The sequence below is a fragment of the Triturus cristatus genome, chromosome 2_2 (genome assembly GCF_964204655.1).
Source record: "Triturus cristatus chromosome 2_2, aTriCri1.1, whole genome shotgun sequence".
NCBI classification, from domain to species: Eukaryota; Metazoa; Chordata; class Amphibia; order Caudata; family Salamandridae; genus Triturus; species Triturus cristatus.
In genome coordinates, this window is record NC_140582.1 from 155,936,691 (window position 1) to 155,958,738 (window position 22,048).

The window sequence follows — 22,048 nt, forward strand, 5'->3', positions numbered from 1 at the left end:
TTCTGTCTTACGTTACTGTGCTTCGCGGAGGCATTATGGGTGGAGCATGGGCACTCCATGTATTTTGATAGAAACCCATATTCACTAAGGTCATTAAACATGAGTGTGTGCCAAAATTGTGTGCTGACCTGAATCTGGCGTATCAAGGAGAAATATGTTTATTGCTCCTCATTACTTCCACTTTGCATGTTAGTGCACACATGCAAAGAGCAATAAGCCTTGAATGATAGATTCTGTGTAGGAAGGCCACTTGAGTATTGTAAAAGCACAGGGGACAGCAGCAGCGATCTCATGTGGCGGAGGCGACCTCCATGGATGAGGACAGCAGCAGTTTATCTTAGTACATATGGTACATTTCTGCCGCTCAGCATCTCCCCTTGCTATGTTGCGCTGTGTCAAAGTTTAGTAAATCTGCCCCTGGGTGTCCAAATCTTTTTGCAAAATGCCAAACCTCATCTCTTACATCTTCACAGAAGAGCATGAAGGCCAGCATTTGACCACAGAAGGTGATCTATCAATTACACAAACATGGTAAAATATGGAAATACATCGTCTCTGGAAACAAAGTAGTTAGATACCCCTTTCAGAGGGCTTTGGATCACACAGGGGTTACTGGGCGTGACTGTGGTGGTTGAGGCCCTTTACTTCTGATGTTCTAGGGCCCAACCTACAATGGACCCCAAGCAACTGGGCCATCTTCCCCTTCTGCACTTAACTCTCAGTAGCAGCTGTGGTCAAACAGTCAAGGCTCCCTTGGGGGGAGTGTAATACACGTCACAGAAAATTACTCATAACTGAAAGGGCACATAGTATGAGCAATAAATCAATGAGCAGTCTAATATTTGCTTTTATACAAAGAAAAGAAGTATCTTATTTCTAACTCCACACATGCAAAGGTATACGATATTCAGAAGCAACAACACAACTCCCCTTCAGGTCGGAGCTCCAGTAGTTGTCAGGCAAATTCCTATCCCACCTTCCTTTGTGTAACTTGTTTTGAGTTATTCCCCATTCACTTGTGGCCACATCCAAGCAATGCACACTGATAGTCCATACTTGAGAGTTTCCTATTTGACTCTTCAGGCTCCTTGTCAAAAGTGTCTTTGGTGTTGCAGCACCATTAGCAGAGAGTCCCTCAGGGCTCGATTCGCACAATTCACATCTTATCCCCTCTCGCAATACAGAGGAGTTTGGAGGAGCAGCGTGTGCCCACAGAGTGGGCACCCGTGAGTCCTGCTCAGTTTTGGAGAAGTGGGGCTGCCCATGACCAACCTGGCAGCACCCAGCGGTGCTGGCTCTCTCTCCTGAGCGGTGCTGCCAGAGACCTTCTCAGATATCGGAGTAGCTCTCAGCTCGTGAATACATGGTAAGTTGACTTTACCCAGCTCAGCAGGGAAATTCTTTCTTCAATCTTGACTGGAGTCCATTGAGGGTGTGACCTTGTCTACAGCATCCTTGGTAGCCCTCAGCTCAGTCAGGTGCAGTTCCCTTGAGTTGTGGGTCCAACCCTCTTAAGATAGCTTAATGATCTCCTTTGGATAGAGACCCAAATCCTTTGGTACCTGACATACAAGGTTGTCGTTGTAGTTGGACAACACAGGTGCAGACTTTCTTGGTACAAATGCCCACACTGAGATGGCCACGTATTTCAGAGATTCAGCGTGGATAACTTTACCGGTGGCCCCCTCTGGTATACAGGGTCACTGCAGCACTGTGGAATGGATTCACCCAGTCCGGGATGGTGCTTCACTCATGGTTCAAGCTCCAGCAGCCCACTCCTAGCATACGGACGTTGCAGAGCCGATATGACACACAGGCAATGACTCGATCGATGCTCAGCCTCATACCTAACTCAGGGAATCCTGTTGCATGGCTCCTCACTAGACCTTGTTCCCTCCAACATTTTCTCCTCTTCCTCAGAGGCAAACTGATCTTGGCAAGCAGGGAGGCACTGGTGCTTCAGGCTCCAGGACAGGTGAGCTTGGTATCCAGGGTGATGTCCCCTAACCCAGCAGGGAGACTTGCAGACCTTTGACCCCAGCCTTGGTCAAAGGCAGATGTCTTGCAGAGCTTCCCCTTCTCGCACAGCCTGTCTGGCTGATGGCAAATAACAAATTTTGGGGTCTCAACCTCCCCTTCTTATAGTTCATTTCCATACACAAAATTTCTAATTTAAGGCCTGAGTCTTTGAAACTTTATGCAAAAAGAACAATTGATGGACAGAATGCGGAACAATGTCATACATTCACCCCAGTACAGAGATCTGGGCCTAAATCCATTGTTTTTTTGCTCACTGTACCATTCCAGTTTAGACACAGCCATATGCAAATCAGTCTTGACCCTGCGCCCAATGGGAACAGTCCAGCCCGAACTGCCAGGCCAGGTCCTCCCTTGACTGGAAACAAGCATCCTAGGACCAGTTTCGGGCTTTCAGCCCCCATTAGCCAGGATAGCTTGACTCCAATGGCATGGATAGCACGCGACCCACGTCTGGGCATACCCGTTCCACTCGGGGTGACAAATGCAAAAAGAACAATTGATGGACAGAATGCAGAACAATGTCATACATTCACCCCAGTACAGAGATCTGGCCTAAATCCATCGTTTTTTTGCTCACCATTCCATTCCCGTTTAGACCCAGCCATATGCAAATCAGTCTTGACCCTGCGCCCAATGGGAACAGTCCAGCCCGAACTGCCAGGCCAGGTCCTCCCTGGACTGGAAACAAGCATCCTAGGACCGGTTTCGGGCTTTCAGCCCTCATCAGCCAGGAAAGCTTGACTCCAGTGGCATGGAGAGAACGGGACCCACGTCTGGGAATACCCATCCCACTCGGCGTGACAAATGCAAAAAGAACAATTGATGGGCACAATGCAGAACAATGTCATACATTCACCCCAGTACAGGGATCTGGGCCTAAATCCATCATTTTTTTTGCTGACCATGCCATTCCAGTTTGGACCCAGCCAAATGCAAATCAGTCTTGACCCTGTGCCCGATGGGAACAGTCCAGCCCGAACTGCCAGGCCAGGACTTCCCTGGACTGGAAACAAGCATCCCAGGACCGGTTTCAGGCTTTCAGCCCTCATCAGCCAGGATAGCTTGACTCCAGTGGCAGGAGAGCACGGGACCCACGTCTCGGCATACCCGTCCCCCTCGAGTTGACAAATGCAAAAAGAGCAATTGATTGGCAGAATGCAGAATAATGTCATATATTCAACCCAGTGCAGAGATCTGGGCCTAAATCCATCGTTTTTTTGCTCACAATGCCATTCCAGTTTGGACCCAGCCATATGTGAATCAGTCTTGACCCTGCACCCAATGGGAACAGTCCAGCCCGAACTGCCAGGCCAGGTCCTCCCTGGACTGGATACAAGCATCCTAGGACCAGTTTCGGGCTTCCAGCCCTCATGAGCCAGGATAGCTTGAGTCCAGTGGCATAGAGAGCTTTGGGGAATGGGGAACTTTATGTCTGCTTCTTTTAAAGTGGATATTTTTCTGTGTCTTTTTTTCCACATGAAAGATTGTCTGTCGCAGCAGGCAAGACTCCGAAGCTGATTGCCCTACGGCACAATTCATGAGAGCGACCAGAGTTCACACCTGGATGTCAGCCACAGTGATATGTGAATCAAAAAGTTAATCCCAGATCCCAAGCCCTACTCTTTATGATTTTATTATTCTCCCCATCTCCCTTCCTGAGATGTGTCCAGCCCTTTCCTTGTGATCTGTCACTGAATCAAACAGCAGTCTTTCCCTTTTCCCTCCAGTGTGTCCCACTCAGCTCACAGTAATACAGCAATACACAAACCTGTCTGAGGGATTCCTCACCTCCTCATTTCTTCAGCAGGCATGACTGGGCTTCCCAAAATGGAACCCAGAGTCCTCCATGTAGTGTATTATTACAAACACATTTATCCTTTGTACACTCACGGCATACTTACTGTCTGGCGCTGGTACCTCCATGCATTGTACCCTTACATGTACACATGCATTCAGCTCACACACTTAGCCTGCGCCCACTGTTCAGCACTGAAGTTTTTCTATCTGTACCCAGAGTGTGGTATTTACAAACACATATACTGCCAGCACACACACTTACTGTGTGCATCGTGCACAACTCTTCACCCTTCATGTATTGTACTTAATGTAAGCACACATACAACAGCACATGCTCTCATTGCACACACACTGCACAGCACTATATCTCTCATGTCATGTATTTCTCACAGGCATACATATACCCAGCACATGCACTAACCAAAAACATACTGCACAGTATAGCTCTATCCCATTACAGCACCATTTCCAGGGACACATAAAATCAGCACAGAATCACTACTCCTGTGCTTTGCAGCGTTCCACATCTATCTGATGTTGTTCAAGGGTGAGTTAAGCACACAGAAATGGAACTTTCAAAAGTGAGTGAGCCAGTATGCTTTACTCCAGAGATAGGAGAAAAAGGTCGTGTTCACTGCTACTGATCACTAAGTGGTATGCTTCCACCACCACGCACGAACTGCATGACTCCTGGCAAAGGTGGTAGACTTCCACCAGTATGAGGGTAGACCTGGGGCACCCCTCATGGTCCAAAAAGACAACTTTATGTCATTGCATGATCTATGCTCGACTATGACAAAAACATCTGCATTAGGGATCCAGGCAGCAGTACTGCTGGGCAGGGATACACATATCCTATCATATGGAGGACTTTCCCCTCCCAACAGATGCTAAGCTACATGATTACCTACACAATTGTAGATCGCAATTACTCAAGGTTGTCGCAATTGGGTTTCGCCCATTTGGTACACCCATATTTTATTGCTTTATGATCATCCTGTTTTTGACTTTTTACTGTGAGTGAGTCTCACTGCTTGTGTCTCACCCAAGGTAATCACATGATAAATGGACTGTGCATTCTTACCGCTACTTTCCACTGGGGTGAAGGTGTGATATGGCACCCTGGGATTGGCTAGGGATGTCTGTTTTTTTAGAAATTCCACCCCCATTTAAAAACTCTTGCACAAAGGAGAGAATTGTTGTTGGAGTTGCTTACTAGAACTGGGCGGCAGCAGTACCATGGACAACTGGAATGACATACCTCCTGATGCCCTGTTAGACTAAGTACATCCCACAGCTGACCCCTGGACTAATGGGTCTTTCTAGTACCAGTGAGGCTGATTCCCTTACACCCTTAAAGAGCCAGTTGGGGGAAGATCTGAACTTTTGTGTCCAGCAGAAGGAGAGAGGCACCAGAAACCCAGGAAGGGAGGAAGGAAAACCGGTGAGCAAAATGAGCCCAATATGGTCAAATCAGTCATATGTGGCCCAAGAAATACACATTAAAAGACGGGCCTATTTAAAAATGCCCAACCCAAGCGATGGAGCAAATGGGGCTCTGCTGCTAGTCTCCTGATTTTCCATGGGGATGGCCTATCCCCCAGGGGATGACACAACCTCCATTAAAGAAACTGGTAGGTGGATCTGCCATGCGAGGCACACACTTGCCATATCTCTATTGACCCAGGGGACCAATTGTGGCCCACCTAGGAGGAAATCTAGGGACCCTGAGCCGAGAAGAAGAAAGGGGGTGCACCATCACTCAACCCCAATGGTGGTGCCCCCCGCTCCCCCTGTCTGTGACTGGGGGTAGGAGAGCAGCTACCATCTAGTGCAACACCCTGCCTGCAAAGAGTGGAAAGGGAGAACAAGACTGGCCATCTGCCGCATGGGTGAGGACAGTGCTGATCATGGGGAGAGCCTGTCAGGCCAAGCAGGAGTGGGCTCCTTGCATATCCCAAGTGCCATGAAGGACAGGACTTTCCAGATGGGAAAAGGGCACTCCTGTAAAAATAAAGCAGCCAAGCCACTAATATAAAATTCAATACTGCTTGAGGAAGCACTGCATAGTGCCCTGCGGGGCTTGGTTGGATAAAATAATGGCGCTTGTGGTCACCTCAAATTTGACAAGGGCACCACCAACGGATATTGTAGAGGATGTAGGGAGTGCAATATCCCCAGACTAACTTATACAATTTGAAACCTAAGTCTCCCAGGTTTCAGGAAACCCGACCTGAGGATATTTCTCCTTTATTTTCAAGCATTTCCTAAGGCAGGAGCTTTTGCTCTTGAGGTGGAAGTGCAGTGCCCTCTAGGGGTTGGGTTTATAACTGCATTTTATGTGGATTGAAGGCGTATAAGAAAGTCAGAGACACTTGTTATGTTCATTTCAATTGTTTTATTGAAAATATGATGTTGACAGTGGTTTTTGATAAACAATTAAATACTTTATTGGTAATAAGGATTGCATTTAAACATGCTTATTGATAATGGTGATATAAAGATGGGATTATTAATAGGTGGTTAATTGTCTTTTTAATGTGGTGATCTCTACAGAAAGTAAATGGCCTACTTTATTTAAAGTGATACTTCCTATACATTGTGATGTTCTAGCTATAGATAAAATAAATAAATAAAAACCACTTACGTCGGCGATGAGGCGAGTGCAAACTAAGTGTTTTTTAATTATTTATTTTATTTGACCTATTCCATCGTTTGATGCTTCCACCCCCCACTACACTTCCGCCCCACCTCAACACGCTTACCTGCATGGGCCGCCACTGCCTACATGACATGCTAAGTGGATTTATATTGACAAAATATTGATGCAAGGGATTGTTAAAATAAAATATGACATGTGAACAATGTGAAGCAAAGTCCCAGTGCAGGTGGCCACATAACTCCATGTAATCACGGACTGGGCCTGATTCACAGAAGTAATCTGAGACAAAATTCTAAACTTACTACTTTTGGTATTCACAGAAGGCATTTAGTAGTAGTAAAGTTAGGATTTTGTCTTAAGTCTGTCTTAAGTCTGTCTTAAGCCAAACTTAAGACAAAATCCTATCTTTACTACTTCTAAATACCTTCTGTGAATACCAAAAGTAGTAAGTTTAGGATTTTGTCTCAGATTAGTTCTGTGAATCGAACCCCTGTTTCCAGACATAGGGCCCGATTCACAGATCTAACTTAAGACAAAATCCTAAACTTACAACCATTTTGGTATTCACAGAAGGCACTTACTCATTTTGGTATTCACAGAAGACACTTACTCATTTCGGTATTCACAGAAGTTAGTAGGCCTAACTTTAGGACTCCTAAATGCCTTCTGTGAATACCGAAAGTCTTAAAATTAAAATTAGGATTTTTCTCAGTTTAGGAGTCCTAAAGTTAGGACTCCTAACTTTACTACTACTAAACTGAGAAAAATCCTAATTTTAAGGCTTTCGGTATTCACAGAAGGCATTTAGGAGTCCTAAAGTTAGGAGTCCTAACTTTACTACTACTACATTGAGAAAAATCCTAATTTTAAGACTTTCGGTATTCACAGAAGGCATTTAGGAGTCCTAAAGTTAGGAGTCCTAACTATACTACTACTAAACTGAGAAAAATCCTAACTTTAAGACTTTTGGTATTCACAGAAGGCATTTAGGAGTCCTAAAGTTAGGACTCCTAACTTCTGTGAATACCGAAATGAGTAAGTGCCTTCTGTGAATACCAAAACGAGTAAGTGCCTTCTGTGAATACCAAAATGGTAGTAAGTTTAGGATTTTGTCTTAAGTTAGTTGTGTGAATCGGGCCCACTGACTTTGATATTGCAACCAAATGCAGAGTGGGTTTAAATTTGCAACCAATCGTTTTCTGGGTGTTTTAGACCCAGTTTGCTTCTATCGAGGTAATTAAACTCACAAGCCTATGAGCTTGTGTGTTTCTGAATTACAGTAAATTTCTAATCACGCCTATCTCACCCAATTTGCTTTACTTTGCTTGAAAGAGCCTCTGAGATTTATTACGGTAAATAGAATATGTCTTATCCACAGGATAGTTTCACAGTGAATATTTTCAAAGAAATAAAAGCACCAGTTATCCCTATGTAGCAGCAACTTATTATTTCATCTTTGCCACAGGACACGTCTCTAGACCTAACAAAAGTGATTGTCTTCCATTTTTATAAAAAACTTTTGATGAGTTCCATTGAAACTAACAATGTTCATACTATTTATTTCTTACTGTACATATCAAGTCTCATTTCCTCTCTTTGGTTATGTGAAAAAGTAATTTATGTGCAGGATTTGCCAAGGCTCATCCCTGAGCCCCGCACACAATACAGTCCAACACACGTGCATCATGCCCTTGAGCAAATGTATTAGCTGCTCTGGGCTAATTTGTTCTGATGTGCTGATGCCACTTTTGTATTAGTGCCTCAAACCATTCAGCTGCACATTCCATCAAATCTTATTTCTTACCAGATTGTAATAAAGTTTTTCCCTGAATTGTTCTCAGAACTTTCTCAAATCAATTGGAGCAGACCTCAGTTTCTTGATAGTTGGTAATAGCTAAATTTAGACAACTGACTTCTAGTGAGACAAGCTGGACCTAGCCCAATTCTGGCTTACCAAATGAAAATCAAATCAAAATTCACATCATCTGGTGGCACCCCATATCTTGAAATGTAACAAATAAAAAAATGGAATGTTGGAAAGAGTTTTTGGTGCACAGGTGTGGTGTCCTCACTTGCAACACCCCAGTCTGATTCAAAACAGATCTACAAAACTGTCTAGATTTCTCCTTCCACTCACTTGAAATCAGGACTCAAATGTATTTAAATATTCAAATGTGTTTTCTAAATGAAGGAAGGGTTTGTTATGATAATATGACATTTTAATATAATTTTGATTCAGTGATTTTAATCTTTATTCACAACGTAGTGGATCCATTATGAATCTACATAAACCTCTATGTTAGAACAATTTTAAACGTGCAATTCACAGCAAAAATGTATTCTCTCTATTGTGCATATATACATTAAAAAGTTGCATTACCCTTGTGCCTTGCAATGGGGTGCAAGAGCACTGCAAGTCTTAAGCTGGCCTTGCGTGGCTTGATAAATCTAGAATAAGGAAGAGCAGTGCAGTCCAGCACAAATTGCTGTGTTGCACTACTCTTCCACAGGAAGGTGTTCCAAGGGTGGAACATGGGTGTTCCCCTCCATGCTACCCCTTCCCAGGTGAGGCATAACGAAGAGAAATAGCTTTATTTCTTATCTTTACTTCCTTTATCTATGTGTGATGCATTCTGCAGCACACAATATAAGAGGAAAAATCCTTTCGGAATTGTTGTTGTGCAGGAAGGTGCCCCTTCCGGCGCAAAAACAATCCTGCTTACAACGCAGGCTCCCTTGCACAATGTTGTGAGGGCATCTGCCTTGGCACTAGGAAGCATATTGTGCACCAGTGCAGGGAAAAGACAAGAATGTGTTGTATTATGTTGACAACTTCGCATTCTTGCCCTTTCCCTATCACATAGCGCAGCAAGGTGACTTGCTGCACTGCAAGATTTTTTTATAAACGTGTCCCTAAGTCCTTAACATATTACATCCTCACCACAAATTGTTAATGCACTATGTGCCATTATCTCAAGTGAACACCATAAGCACTTTTGATGCCTGAAATCAAAGTGAGTACCAGGTGGAATCTGAAGAGTTTTAGAGATCTTTTTTTGACTAGGGAGTAGAAAAGCTTGCCCAAAGTGTAATTCCTGTACGTTTCTGTCCTAAATATGTAATATTAGACTCAGCGGCGGCCATCACGGATCGGAGGTTGGAGGGTGGGGGAAGCACGCGGTGGAAGAGTGGAGTAAAAGCTACAGCAAAAAATGTACCTTCTTGCTGCTTCCTCTCCACATCTCTCCTCCGTAGTCCTCCATTGCTGAGCTGAACAACTGGAAGCACACCTAGTCTCCCAGTCAGCCAACCACAATGCTGCCTTAGCAGCATTGTGATTGATTTAAGCACCGTGTTTCGGCGCTCAGTTGCTGACCGGCAACCTGGGCATGTTCTCCATGCAGGCTGTAATGCAGCCTGCATGGAGAACATGCGAAGTGCGCAATTCTGTTTTGGGTGGTCCGAGAGGGCCGACCAAGCTGTCATTGTGCACTTAGGAGTGTGCCACCACTCCTGCCCTGCCCCCGCCCGATCACACAAAGCTGCGGAACTAGGAGGAAATAAAATTATATTAACACAAGTTATTATCATTTTATTTTCTCTTTATTTCACTGCTAAAAAACAGTGAGGAGCCACACCTGATTCGACTATTGGCAGGCCTAATGCTCTCTAAAATGAGGCACATTGAAAAGAGACATTATTGGCTTTTGACACATTGTTTTGGTGCCTTTCTTTTCCCAATTTATATAACTCAACCACTGGTTCCATCAAACTATCAAGAAAAAAATATTATCGGATCAAAGTATCATGGATAAAATTTTGATCACCAAAATATCGATAAGCTAAGTATATATAAATAAGTATAGATTTACTATACCTAACTCTACATATATGTACCTTCACAGTATATATATCTTCAAGGTATGTAGAGTGGGAGTTAACAATCCTAAATCTATTCTTACATTTGAGCACTTACCATCACAATATTTCGGATCTCAATATATAGGTCTTAATATTTTAGCTCTTCTATATTTGTCCTCACTATTTTAACATAGAGTTCTCTGTCGACCTCACTATTGATTACCAATTACAATTATAAAGGACGATAAATTATTGACTGGATTGTGTCAGTTGATGAATGTCTCTAGACACTCCCTGGAAGGCTAAAGTTTATTGAGCTTTGCCTCCTTTAAAATGTTACATACCTTTCCAGTTTGCTGGCAGTGAACTACAATAATAGCATATTATGTGATTTGTGGGTAACATGGCTGATGTGTTTTGGATTCCCTATTGAAGGTCTAGGTTATCTCTGATTGTTCACTGTTTTTTTCCGACATTTGTGAAGGTGTGGAGCAGTTTAACACTTGTATTGAATGCTTTGGAAAAACTTCCACTTTTCTATTTTAGGATTTAAAAGAAAAGCTAAGAATAATGCCACCCTCGAAGACGCTGAGCAAGGCACCATTAGCTTTACTTTTACTACCACTCATGTGGTGTCTGCCTCTATCCCATTACCTAGAATAGTTCACTCTTCTCCTCTGGTATTCATCAAGTTTAGCTCCTCCATAATCAAATTCCATGTAGTGATTTTCCTCTTAGAAACTATAACCCTGTATCAGGGCCGTCTCAACAGCTTTATGGGCCCCAGGGCAAAGCAGTGTGTTGGGCCCTGCCTACACAACTCACAGGAATAAAAATGTTTAATGGAAAATTAGTGGTAAATTCTGGCCTGCATGGGTCCCCTGTGCCCATCATGCCCATGCATTAAGACGGTACTGCCCTGTATCCCACCTTTTATCTTAATGAGTCTATTCTTACAGCATCCTCCTGAGACACTGTATATCATCCTTCCTCTTTGAATGCAACTTTGCCTTACATAGACAAGCTTACATTATTAAAGATGTTTCTCTTCCTGTTTGGAATCCCTCATGGAAATGCAGATGTAATTACAATAAATCTATTGAGGATTAAATGTTGGTGACGCAATTTTATAATGTGTTTTGGTTAGCAGAGGATCGAAATAGGAAGTGCTGCCTCTTTGGGGACAATGTACAATAAAGAGAAAGATGACAATTCAGACAGGTGTACTAGTTTAGTTAAAAAGTATTGTGCTAAGTGTAGGAAAGCTCACATATTGTTAATGGTGGCCATCCTGTAGAGTAGCACATCAGGGGACTTACCTAATAAAGCGTAACTACCTGTTTTTCCACAGACATGCTTCTCATTAAATAATCCTAATCTTTTTCTCCTCCCCTGGCATCAGTTTAGTGCCCACAACCTTAAGGGTGTTGAATGCTTTTGGAAATTAATATTACATAACAAAATGTTGAATTAAGTCTAATACGCTTGCTTTACAGAGCACAGATATGAGTCCAGGCAGTAGCAACGCTTCCCTTCCGATAAGTCCCATCGCAGAAACGCCATATCCTTTTAAGGTAAGAATTAAACGCCATTTTACTTCCTTTGTCCTAAATTGCAGTGTGTCATGTTGGAAATGTAGGTGTGGTTTTTCAATATATAAAAAATATGCAATAGATATATGTTACATCTTTGTCAGTGTTTATGGATTGTGTTTGTTCAGTTTAGTTTAGCTTAGTATAGTACAGTATAGTTTAGTTTAGGTTAGTTTAGTTTGGTTTACAGGAATTTATAGAGACTACTCAAACTATCAGGGTAGCCTCATGGTGGTGAAATCCTTTGTTCCGATAAAATAAAATGGTGCCAATGTAGTCAAAACACTGGTGACAAATAGTTGTGTATATATTTTATTTTGTCAAAAAATGAGAGTTCCTCATGCCATCTATCTTTTCAACATGATTTCGCTTTTGTCTCAAAGGGAGAACTCCTTGGAATTATTTCTTCATTGTCAATGTTGCGGGTTGACAGGTTATATATTGTATTGTTCTATTAATCGAGAGTGGAGCATGCAGGGCATCTAAACCACACGATAATTTTCATTTAGAAGAATGTCAGTCAGGTTTGTTGTGTATGCAGTGACGTAACAGAAAATGATCCCCCCTCCCAGATTGTGATGAGAGTCCCCTGAGAATCCCATATCTCACAGGTATTCATGAGCCCTAGGCCCAATGGGTGGTCTTCATTCAGTAGAGGCCAGCAGTAGAATAACTGGTGTGGTGTGCCATCTTCCCTATGTCGCTGGAGACTAGTGCTGAACCAGCCTGTCCGCCACTCTGGCACTGTCAGATGGGCCAGCTTCAAAGTTCCAGTGTGTGGGCCAGTGTTTTTATCCTGCCACAGACCACAGGACCAAAAGATCAGCCCTCTTAATGACCCTTTCTAACCGACCCATCTAGCAGTGCCTGAGTGCCCAATAAGCCAGTCTGACACCTCCGAAGAGTCTAAGGACACAGATGAAAGATGGCTGTGTTGTATATATAATGTCAGGTCTTTAGGGATTTTACCAAATGATGTGGGGAACAGCTTGGAAGTCAATGTTTCATTTTTTATATCAGGGGGATTTCTGTAGGATGTGAGAAGGGTGAGGAATAGCGTTTGGTGAGACGCTCCCAGCTAAACATATACCACAACCTTGCTATTCTGTGGGATCGATTTGCATGGGTGAGGAATGCTGTCATGAGGTGGTGGGGTGGACTCAAACCCTAAACTTGTAAATGGACATGTAACAATATTAGGGAATTTTACATCTTACTCACACATTAGCACAATCACACACGTCTACATGAATACTGAACATTTGCATGCACTGACTGTTGAGAAATGCTCTTCACAATTGTATCTGGATTGGTGAAAAAGTTGTTAAAAAAAATTGATGCAGTGGCCCAAATCTTTTCTTAGGAGTCCACAGTTGGTGCTGCCGAATGCTGGGGTTGTTGAATACCAAGTCTGCCTAGTCTTGATTACATTTCATTGCTTTTTATTTGCTCTTTCTAAACCTTACAGGTTTTTTTTCATCCCTGCTTTCTAACTTTCTCTCTCTTCCTCTGAGTCAAAGTCGAATGATGAAAAATGAGCTCTGGTGCACCCACCGGCACAAATTAAGCACTGATTACAGCGCACAATACGCTTCCAGCTCCAAACAAAACCCTTAATATTCATTTTGCCGGCCTCTCAGCCTGCTCCTTGATGTTCAATGTGCTTCATTAAACCTTTAACGTCGATGAAGTGTAGCACGAGAACCTACTGCTCTAGTTAAACAGCGGGAGTGTCACAGCTGCCGGCCATTCTCATTTATCTCCCGAACATCCTTCTAGGGAAATAATATTATGCGTTTCACGCTTCTTTGCTTGCCTTTTTCCCATAATCCAACCGGTTCACGCCGCCATAAAATATGCCACGCAAATCCTCACACGGATGCAACAGTGGAAATTTACCAAACCCTGCAACATAAATGACAGAGGTTGTTCTCAGGCTGGTGGAGCCCTTTGCTAAAGCGGCGATAATGGGCTTGATAATATGCCCGTGAGAATTCCAATAGAAGCCCATGTTGACACCAGAACATGGGCTTCTATGGGAATTCTCCAGGGCATATTATCAAGCCCATTATCGCCGCTCTAGCGGCAGTTTTCTGCCGCTAAAGTGGCGATAATGTTAACGCCGTTTCTTGATAATATGCCCCCTAGTAAGAAACACTTGAGAATTAATAGTTTGGTAAGAGGATTTTATGCGTGAAATGCCCCAATTTAATTTCCTCAGAGACACCGTTTATTTAAACACAGTTTTAGAGCTTATTTGAATAAGTGACCCATTGGGAGTTGATAATTGTATGGTGCCTGCACCATCGTTGTAAAAAGTAGGGGGTGCTTAGTTCATGGGCAGCATGTGGGTGTGGGATGCCTTGCTAACAAGTAATTTCAGTGACAGGTTATGTATGCAGCAGTAACATAGCAAAAGTGATTTGGGCCCAAATGTAAGCGAGGAAAAGTGACCCACAATCTGTCGTTTTGTGGTAAAATACAGTCATAATTGGGGTTCAGCGGTCCCATCACCGTCTGGGGCCCTGCATTGGGCAGTGTCATCAGCTACATCCCCGGAAGAGGCACAGAAGAAGTGCAATTTTCAAGTGACATTTGCACTGAAGAACCAGATAAAAATGACACGCTCCAAGAAAATAGTGCCAAAACAGCTGAGGTGAGACTGTAGCACCGTTCAGAAAAACACAGTGCAAAATCTCCCAGTAGTGATGCTATTAAATATGGAGTCATTTTCATAGTCAGTGCAAATTTTCCCTTTTTATGGAATACCTCATGCACATTTTTTAATGTGTACTGTTTTGCCACATTTCCTTCTTCAATGGCCATTGTTATTTTGTGACTGAAAAAGTAAATGTTAGTATGTTTTCCACATTGTCAATTACTGACATTGAGTTTTGCATTGAACAACAGTTGCACAGAGAACTAGGGCAGATTATCCTGACATGCACATATGCAACACAGGGGTATTTATCAGCACGTGAACACTGACATTTTACGTGCTTTGCCTTTCATATTTGCTAGAGTATTTAACAGAGTCCTTCATAATTTTATATTGCACCGACTGTTGAAGGTTCCAATGGGTGCCTATGGGGGCGGGAATGTAAGGTTCAGTCCCAAAAGGAGACTGAAGCTTCCACAGTCGAGTTTCTCAGAAACCCAAAAGAATTTTCACAATGCACTTGGCGAAATGTGTTTTTAAAACGGAAAGTCGAACATCATTACAATATCCAGAATGTTAAAAATGTTACTGAGAGAAGATAAAAGAGAATCATATCTTTTGTCGTCAGACTTTCTTTGAATCTATATACCTATTTGTCCTAAATGTCCTTCACTTTTTTAACACACTCATTTTCATACAAGGAAAAAAGCAACAGAGGTCATTATTTTCGTACATTTTCCTCCACTGTGTATTTTCATTGTGATGCACTGAATAATGAATATCGGTTTTGCCTTTTGTTTCTTGTAAATCGTCCAAGCCCACCACTCTAGCATAACATTTTAATTTGCAGTGTACATATCACTGACACTTTTACCAGAGAATAAATGTTTATTATTACCCAGCACAATAGTGTTTATTCCATCAAGAGTAGGAGGTTGAAAAGCTAAAAGTGCTAGTTAGAATTTGAAACTGTGACTATGGTGTCAAACATATTGCCTATGCTAATGTGAATTTCCTTTTTTTGTAAACAAAAATGCATTTAACTGAAAAGTGCAAAAAGTCTATGAAAATAATACATATATACTAAATGTAAATGTTGCAGTGGGTAGCCATACTTAAGCAATGCAAGTAGATGAATGAAATAACATAATGTGGTGATTTAAGTTATCCTAACTACTGATGCTCTGTTAACAGTGATTTCTACATTAGCATTAACAGTCTGTTTTCCATTTTGAATTGTCGTATTGCATGAGATTCTTTTCTCTCCCACTGCAGATGCTGTAAAATTCCAGAAACCTTCTGCTAGTTATTGAATAGGCATTAGAGAGCTGATAGTGAGGTTCTCACAGGGATTAGAGGAGAGGGCATGAAAAGTGACTCATTGAAAGAAATATTTTTACCGCAACATGTGGATGAAGTATCTTTTCAAGGACTTATTTCTGTGGCCTCTTGTAGAGACCTGAAAAACTAGAGAGTTTACCTGCTCCCAGGATTTTCTGAATTCCTATTGGAGAACCGGGAGTGGTTATTTGAATCATTTTGAACTTTTGTAAATTCAGATTATAGTGTGAGTTCCTGGAGTAGTCTTTCAGACATTCAGACATTCAGACACCCAGACTCCCTGCACTTTAGCTTCTAGCACCTGAGAGCATTCTGGATACTTTTACTGAGATCCATAGTGTTATTTATCTTCAGGAGAGATTTACCTTTTTTAGCCCATTCCTTTTAAAAATGTCAGCTGATTTGTAGATGAGAATACTTTCTAGCTTGAAAATTAATTTGTTTAAAGGCAAGAAAATCATGTTTATGCAGTTTTTCTCTCATCAGAGCTCTTCATTGCGTTTCTGAACTGACACCTTTATCCTTGGCTTGATTATGAAGTTGTCATTTTTATGCTTAATTTAGATTAGTAAAATTCTATAATGGAACACGCTTGTTGTATCATCTCTTTTTTATTTGTCATCTTTACTAATTAGGTATTTTATCTTGTTTTGAAATATCGACTAATGGATTATTTGAACTTGTAATAATAATGACTAAAGGCTAATATTTATGGAATAAAGCAAATTGAATATTTTTAGAACTGTTTGTAAAACACTTTGACTCACACCAAATCTCTTTATTTGATTATTGTGGAGCCCCAAATAAACTTCACTGTGCTCAGTGCTTGATGTATGAGATAGCTCCTTTTAATTTCGCCTTGTCGAAGGACTAAGATCCATACGACCAGTGGTGGGGGTTATCTAATGATTACACCTGAATACTTCGATACAAAGAACACCGCACCTAAACCTGCAGTGATGTATTAGTTTCACTAAGTCACCAGGCCCAAAAATATGTTAGCTTTTATACAATGTTTAAAATTAGATGTGATAAGTGTCTGAAAATATCACACAGTGTGGCATGGCATTGATCATGTGACTGCCGGATGGGACAAGGCTTTTATTCAACCAGGCATCCCTAGTGGGCTTGAGGCCAGTTCTGAAAACTTAGGAGCACTTCTGGTGTCTCTGTCATGGTGCCTCTTTCAATTTCTCTGCCTCCCCAAGGTTCATTGCAGCATGCATGGAAAGGCTTCAAGAGAAAGAGAAAGAGAGGGAGAGGAAAAGTAGAGAGAACATATCAAAGAGGGAGGAGAGAGAGAGAAGAAAAGGAGACAGACAGCGAGCAGATGCATGGAAAGAGAGATTGCGCAAGGAGACAAAGGGAGAGGGTCTGGTTTGGGCATTTATAATAGGGCCTCTTTTAGATTCCCAGTCTGGCCCTCCCAAGGGCATGCTAAAGTTTAAAGACCCTTGTTCTATAAAGTGATTTCAAGCTGGAATGTCCCTAGCTCCAGTACTGCTCAGCAGAACAGAAACATGCCAAATGAAGACAAATGCTGCAAAGAGTCACTTCATTTCCTCCCTGGCACGTGGTCGCAAGTAATACAAGACAGTGAGTAACAGGTTTTTACTGAAAAATTATCAAAGGCGGGTTTTCAAGGCAGTGCTGTCCACCTCCTCGGTGACTATCTCTTGCACTCGGCTTTCAAGACACCGTGCATACTTTGCTTGTAGCTGAGGCAAATGTTGATGGCATACCGATTGAAAAGGTCAAATGCTCCTCACAAATAGATATGCTTAGGTCAAAATAATTGTTGGAAAAAACTGTGCCTGTTTTTATCAATGCCATACTGAGGTGCTTTAAGAGAGCTCTGTTTGGATGGTGATCTGAACAAGTAACTGCTGCTAACACCCTTATTGCAAGATGTCCGTTATTCGTCGTGGTACATTTGGCCCATTAGATTTAGTGATGAGGTGAGTACAAGTAACTCTGATGGGCTGGAGTTCCTGGGAGATTGCAAGTAGGACCGTCAAGGTCACATGAGAAATGAAGAATTCCTGGTAAATCAGTAGCTCAGGGACATATTTTTCCTATAATGTTGGGGCTTTTTACATAAAGATTGAAGCAGCGAAACCTCAGTGTGAAAATAACAGGTTTGCAATGTTCTTGTGGATCTCATAATTCTGATAGTGCTGGTAACTGCTGTTTCTGTCACCACTGGGCTTCTGAGTCTGGTCATAATGAGGGCCTATGGTGGAAGCTAGAGCCTTACTTTTTGGCACAATAAATAATGCTCCAAATATTGTGGTAACATCACGACCATCCATACTGCTGAGGCACAATGACCCTGAAAGAACAGTGGAGATAAAGAAATCTGGCAACGCCCACACTGTGCACTTTTACGTACCTTAGCACTCTTATGATTACCATGCTTTGCATTTTGTAAGTCCCTCATTTTAGTTTTTGCATATCTTCTCTTTCTTACCATTCAATGTGCACTCATCTCATTTAGCCTTATTTACAGTCTTTTTGAGCACATAAGTAGAAATTAGTTGCTTAAAAGAAGTAACTCTCTTTCTCAGTACTACTTCACAGAATCAACATAGATTGAATTTGAGCGGACACTTATGGTAGTAACATATTTTTCATTATTAGCATAGTTCCACAAAAGTAATAGCAGACTGAAAGCTGCCAAGAGTATGATATCAATGAGTAGCATTGCTTAATTTGTAAAAGGTGATGTGCTTGGGTCCAAAATCTTGGTCAGAAGCTCTTGACCAGCGCTATTGGATGTCAGTGTGCTAAATACCAAGGCTACGTATTCTTGATTCCACCTCATGTTCTCATAATCCACCACCACACACATCCTGGGCATTTATCTCAAGCTTGCAGGTACCTGCTTTATTTTTTTGTCACAGTTTTTTCATCTTTCTCTTTGTCCTTTACCCCTGAAGTGTTTTATTCTTGTACTTAGTCAAAGTCTGATGAGGAAATCTAAATGCCCATATCCAATAATGAGTATTGGTGGGCTCCACCTTTAACCACCTGCTCAAATTAAGCACTGCTATCTAAATGAATATAAACCCCGCAATTGTTTTTGAGTTTGATGGTATGCACAAACATTTTGTAAGGCAATGATCTTTACCCTGAAAACATTCAAGGATATTCTCCAGAATAGTTATATTAGCCAAGAATAGGAATGGAATACCCACAAAATTTAAGTGCAGCTGGTTTCTGCTAATAGAAGAATATTTCCCTATGGAGTGTTATGTTGGTTGGCTGATCCACTGGAGTTCCAGAAGGGAGGGGTGTCCTTGGGATGAACCCTCTTTCCATGGAGATAATGGTTTGTACTGGTGGGGGAAGTGTAAAGTAATAAAATTGCCTAGGGAGTTTCCCTCGTGGTCCATTACAACACAGACAGTGTATGAGTCGTGCTTTCAGGATGTACACTCACACCATGGAGACCTGCTTTTTTCAGCAATCTAACAACTTGTGACGAGGGCGGTCGAACCCTGGTGCCCGCCATGTCCCCTTACCTTGTCTGACGGTGCAGTGGCTGGCTTCACCACATTTCAGTGGTCCCAGGGGATGGCCGTTCTTCACCCAACAACTTGCCTGATGACCGGTCCACTTCCTGTGGGTCTGTGCCTCTAAACACTGTTTTTGGGCAGTTTTTCTGGCTCCAACTGCACTGTCTGCCCTTCCCACAGCAAGGAAGCTGCCACTGCTGCCTCCTGCCTGTGATTGCCTTGAGCGACCCCCTGTGTCTGTAGTGCTCCTCTTTTTCTCCAGTGGGTGAGGGTGCTGCCTCGGTCTGCTGCGGTGTTTGCAGAGCCCCTCCCGCTGACATCAGAAAACCCTAGGTTGGCGCTCTCCCACCCGAGGCCATGTCAGCTGCCCAGCTGCTTTGCTGCTTGGAGCCCACATTGCTTTGCCTGCAGGAAGTTCGATACCTTCTGCGGATGTTCCCTCTTTACCACTTGGTATGTCCCAAAGTGACACGGGTTCCAACACATTGCTCTTCGCTGTTTGAAGCCTGCATCGTTTTGCAAGAGGGAGTTTAATTCTTTATGAGGACGCTCCCTTTGTGCCTCGTGGGAGGTGTAAAGGAGATACACTTTTTCCTCATAGTCCCACTCTCTCACCACTTGGCTGCCCAGAATTTGCATCTCTCTCCTGTATATCTGCCTCCCTGAAACTGGCGTTTGTCTCCTTTATTTCCATCCAATTTGGCTGGTGATTAGCAGTCACAGAGGTCCTCTGTTTGCTCGTCAGACCACCTCTACCATCAGTCAACCACATACACACACGTGGTTCAAGAAATACACCTTCATGTGATAACTGTGCCTATCATCCATTCTGTCTACAGTACCTCCAACCGAGCCATTTATGGTTGATGGGCCCCCATCTGCTCAAGCAGCTAAATGGAAGGAATGGGTGGAGCGATTGGAAAGGTACTTCGTAGCGGTGGCCTTACATAATGACAGAAGGTATCCTTTGCTTCTGCACTTGGGGGGTGCAGCCCTACACAAGCTAGGAAAGTCTATTGTGGAAGCAGGACCTCTGCGTATCTATGGCACTTTGAAACAAGCACTAACAGCTCACTTCAAGCCCCTGGCAAACCCAGATTACAAATGTTTCCTACTGCGTCAAATGAGGCAACTGCCTGACGAGTTGTGTGGATGTTTTCTACGCCCGTCTTAGAGATCTGGCTAGCACCTTCAGGTTATCATATGAAAACAATGAAATACGGGCGCAATTCATAAAGGGTTGGAATGCCTATGCATGCTAACAATGGGAAAAAGAACTGTACAAAGTGCGAGCACCGCACATGAAAGTGGCATTGCAACATCAGGTTAAAGACAGAACCTGTCAACGCAGGTCTCCCTAAAAACCCTTACAAGAGGAATATGCGTACCAAGGCTCAACCCATGCCCAAAACATGTTTTGGTTGTGGTGGGCCCATCCCACACCAAGGACCATCCCCATGCCCAGCCCAAGGAAAGATGTGCTCAGCTTGCAATAAACTGAACCATTTTTCAAACGTGTGCTGCTCGACTGCCCAAAATGGATAGAGGACCAAGGCCGTCAATACCCTGTATATCTCTAAAGTCCCTGAGGATGAGGAAGACATGGATGACGACTATATTGAAGGAGCGGTCCATGTCATACACGCTATGCAACCAGACGGATGTCCTAGAAAGCAGATCCCGAGATGCAGTGTGCTTGTTGCATGACACCAGGTACAAGCATTGATTGACACTAGGGTGTCCATAAACATCATGGCACAATCAGCAATGCAGTCACTTCCCATACATTTAACCCTACGCCCCACCTCCACACAAGTGTATGCATATGGGTCCATCATTCCACTTCCACTGGCTGGAGTATTCACCACCGAAATCACTCACGAATCCCGTTCCAATAGTGTCAAGGTCTATGTCACAAAAGGGAGATCAGCATGCATAAGGAAAGAGTTGAGAGCCTGTTGACAGAATTCGGACCTCTGTTGAAGAAATAGGATGCCTTAAGAATCACATGATACATCTTCATGTCGACAACTCAGACCAACCTGTTGCACTGAAGCACCATAGGGTGACCTTCCATCTGAGGCCAAGGGTGAAGAAACAGTTTATGAATTTAGAACAGGCCAACATCATTGAGTGGGTGGATGGTCTGACTGCATGGGTATCCCCCATTGTGGTAGCGCGGAAACCCAAATAGCCTGGAGAAGTGAGGTAACATGAGGTTACCTAACTAAGCCATCAAGAGGCATTATCTTTCAACACCCACCTTAGCAACATCGTGGCAGAGCTGAGGGGCTCCTAGTGGCTATCCAAAATGACTTGTGAACTGGATGTCACCAGCTACTGCTGATCCTGGAATCAAGGGCCATTATGATGTTCTCCACTCACGTAGGTTTCAGGAGGTACAAGTGCCTCAGCTTTGGAGTGTCAAGTGCAGACAAGGTCTTTCAATTCACCATAAGAGGTGTATTGACTGGCCTTGGAGGGGTCCTCAATGTCAGGGATGACTTTCTGGTACATGTGCCCACACTGGTAGAGCATCTTGATCACCTGAGAGCCACATTACAGCACCTGAGAGACA

General features: G+C 42.9%; 1 protein-coding gene across 3 annotated transcripts in view; it reads left to right on the forward strand.

The window, feature by feature from the left end:
• Window positions 1–22,048, forward strand: part of CCSER1 (coiled-coil serine rich protein 1) — a 2,282,720-nt gene that overhangs the window by 1,550,008 nt on the left and 710,664 nt on the right. For all 3 annotated transcript variants that reach the window (XM_085641140.1, XM_085641142.1, XM_085641141.1), the window contains exon 7: window positions 11,857–11,934. In XM_085641140.1, coding sequence (XP_085497266.1) covers window positions 11,857–11,934 — 78 coding nt within the window. The remainder of the gene's footprint in view (window positions 1–11,856; window positions 11,935–22,048) is intronic.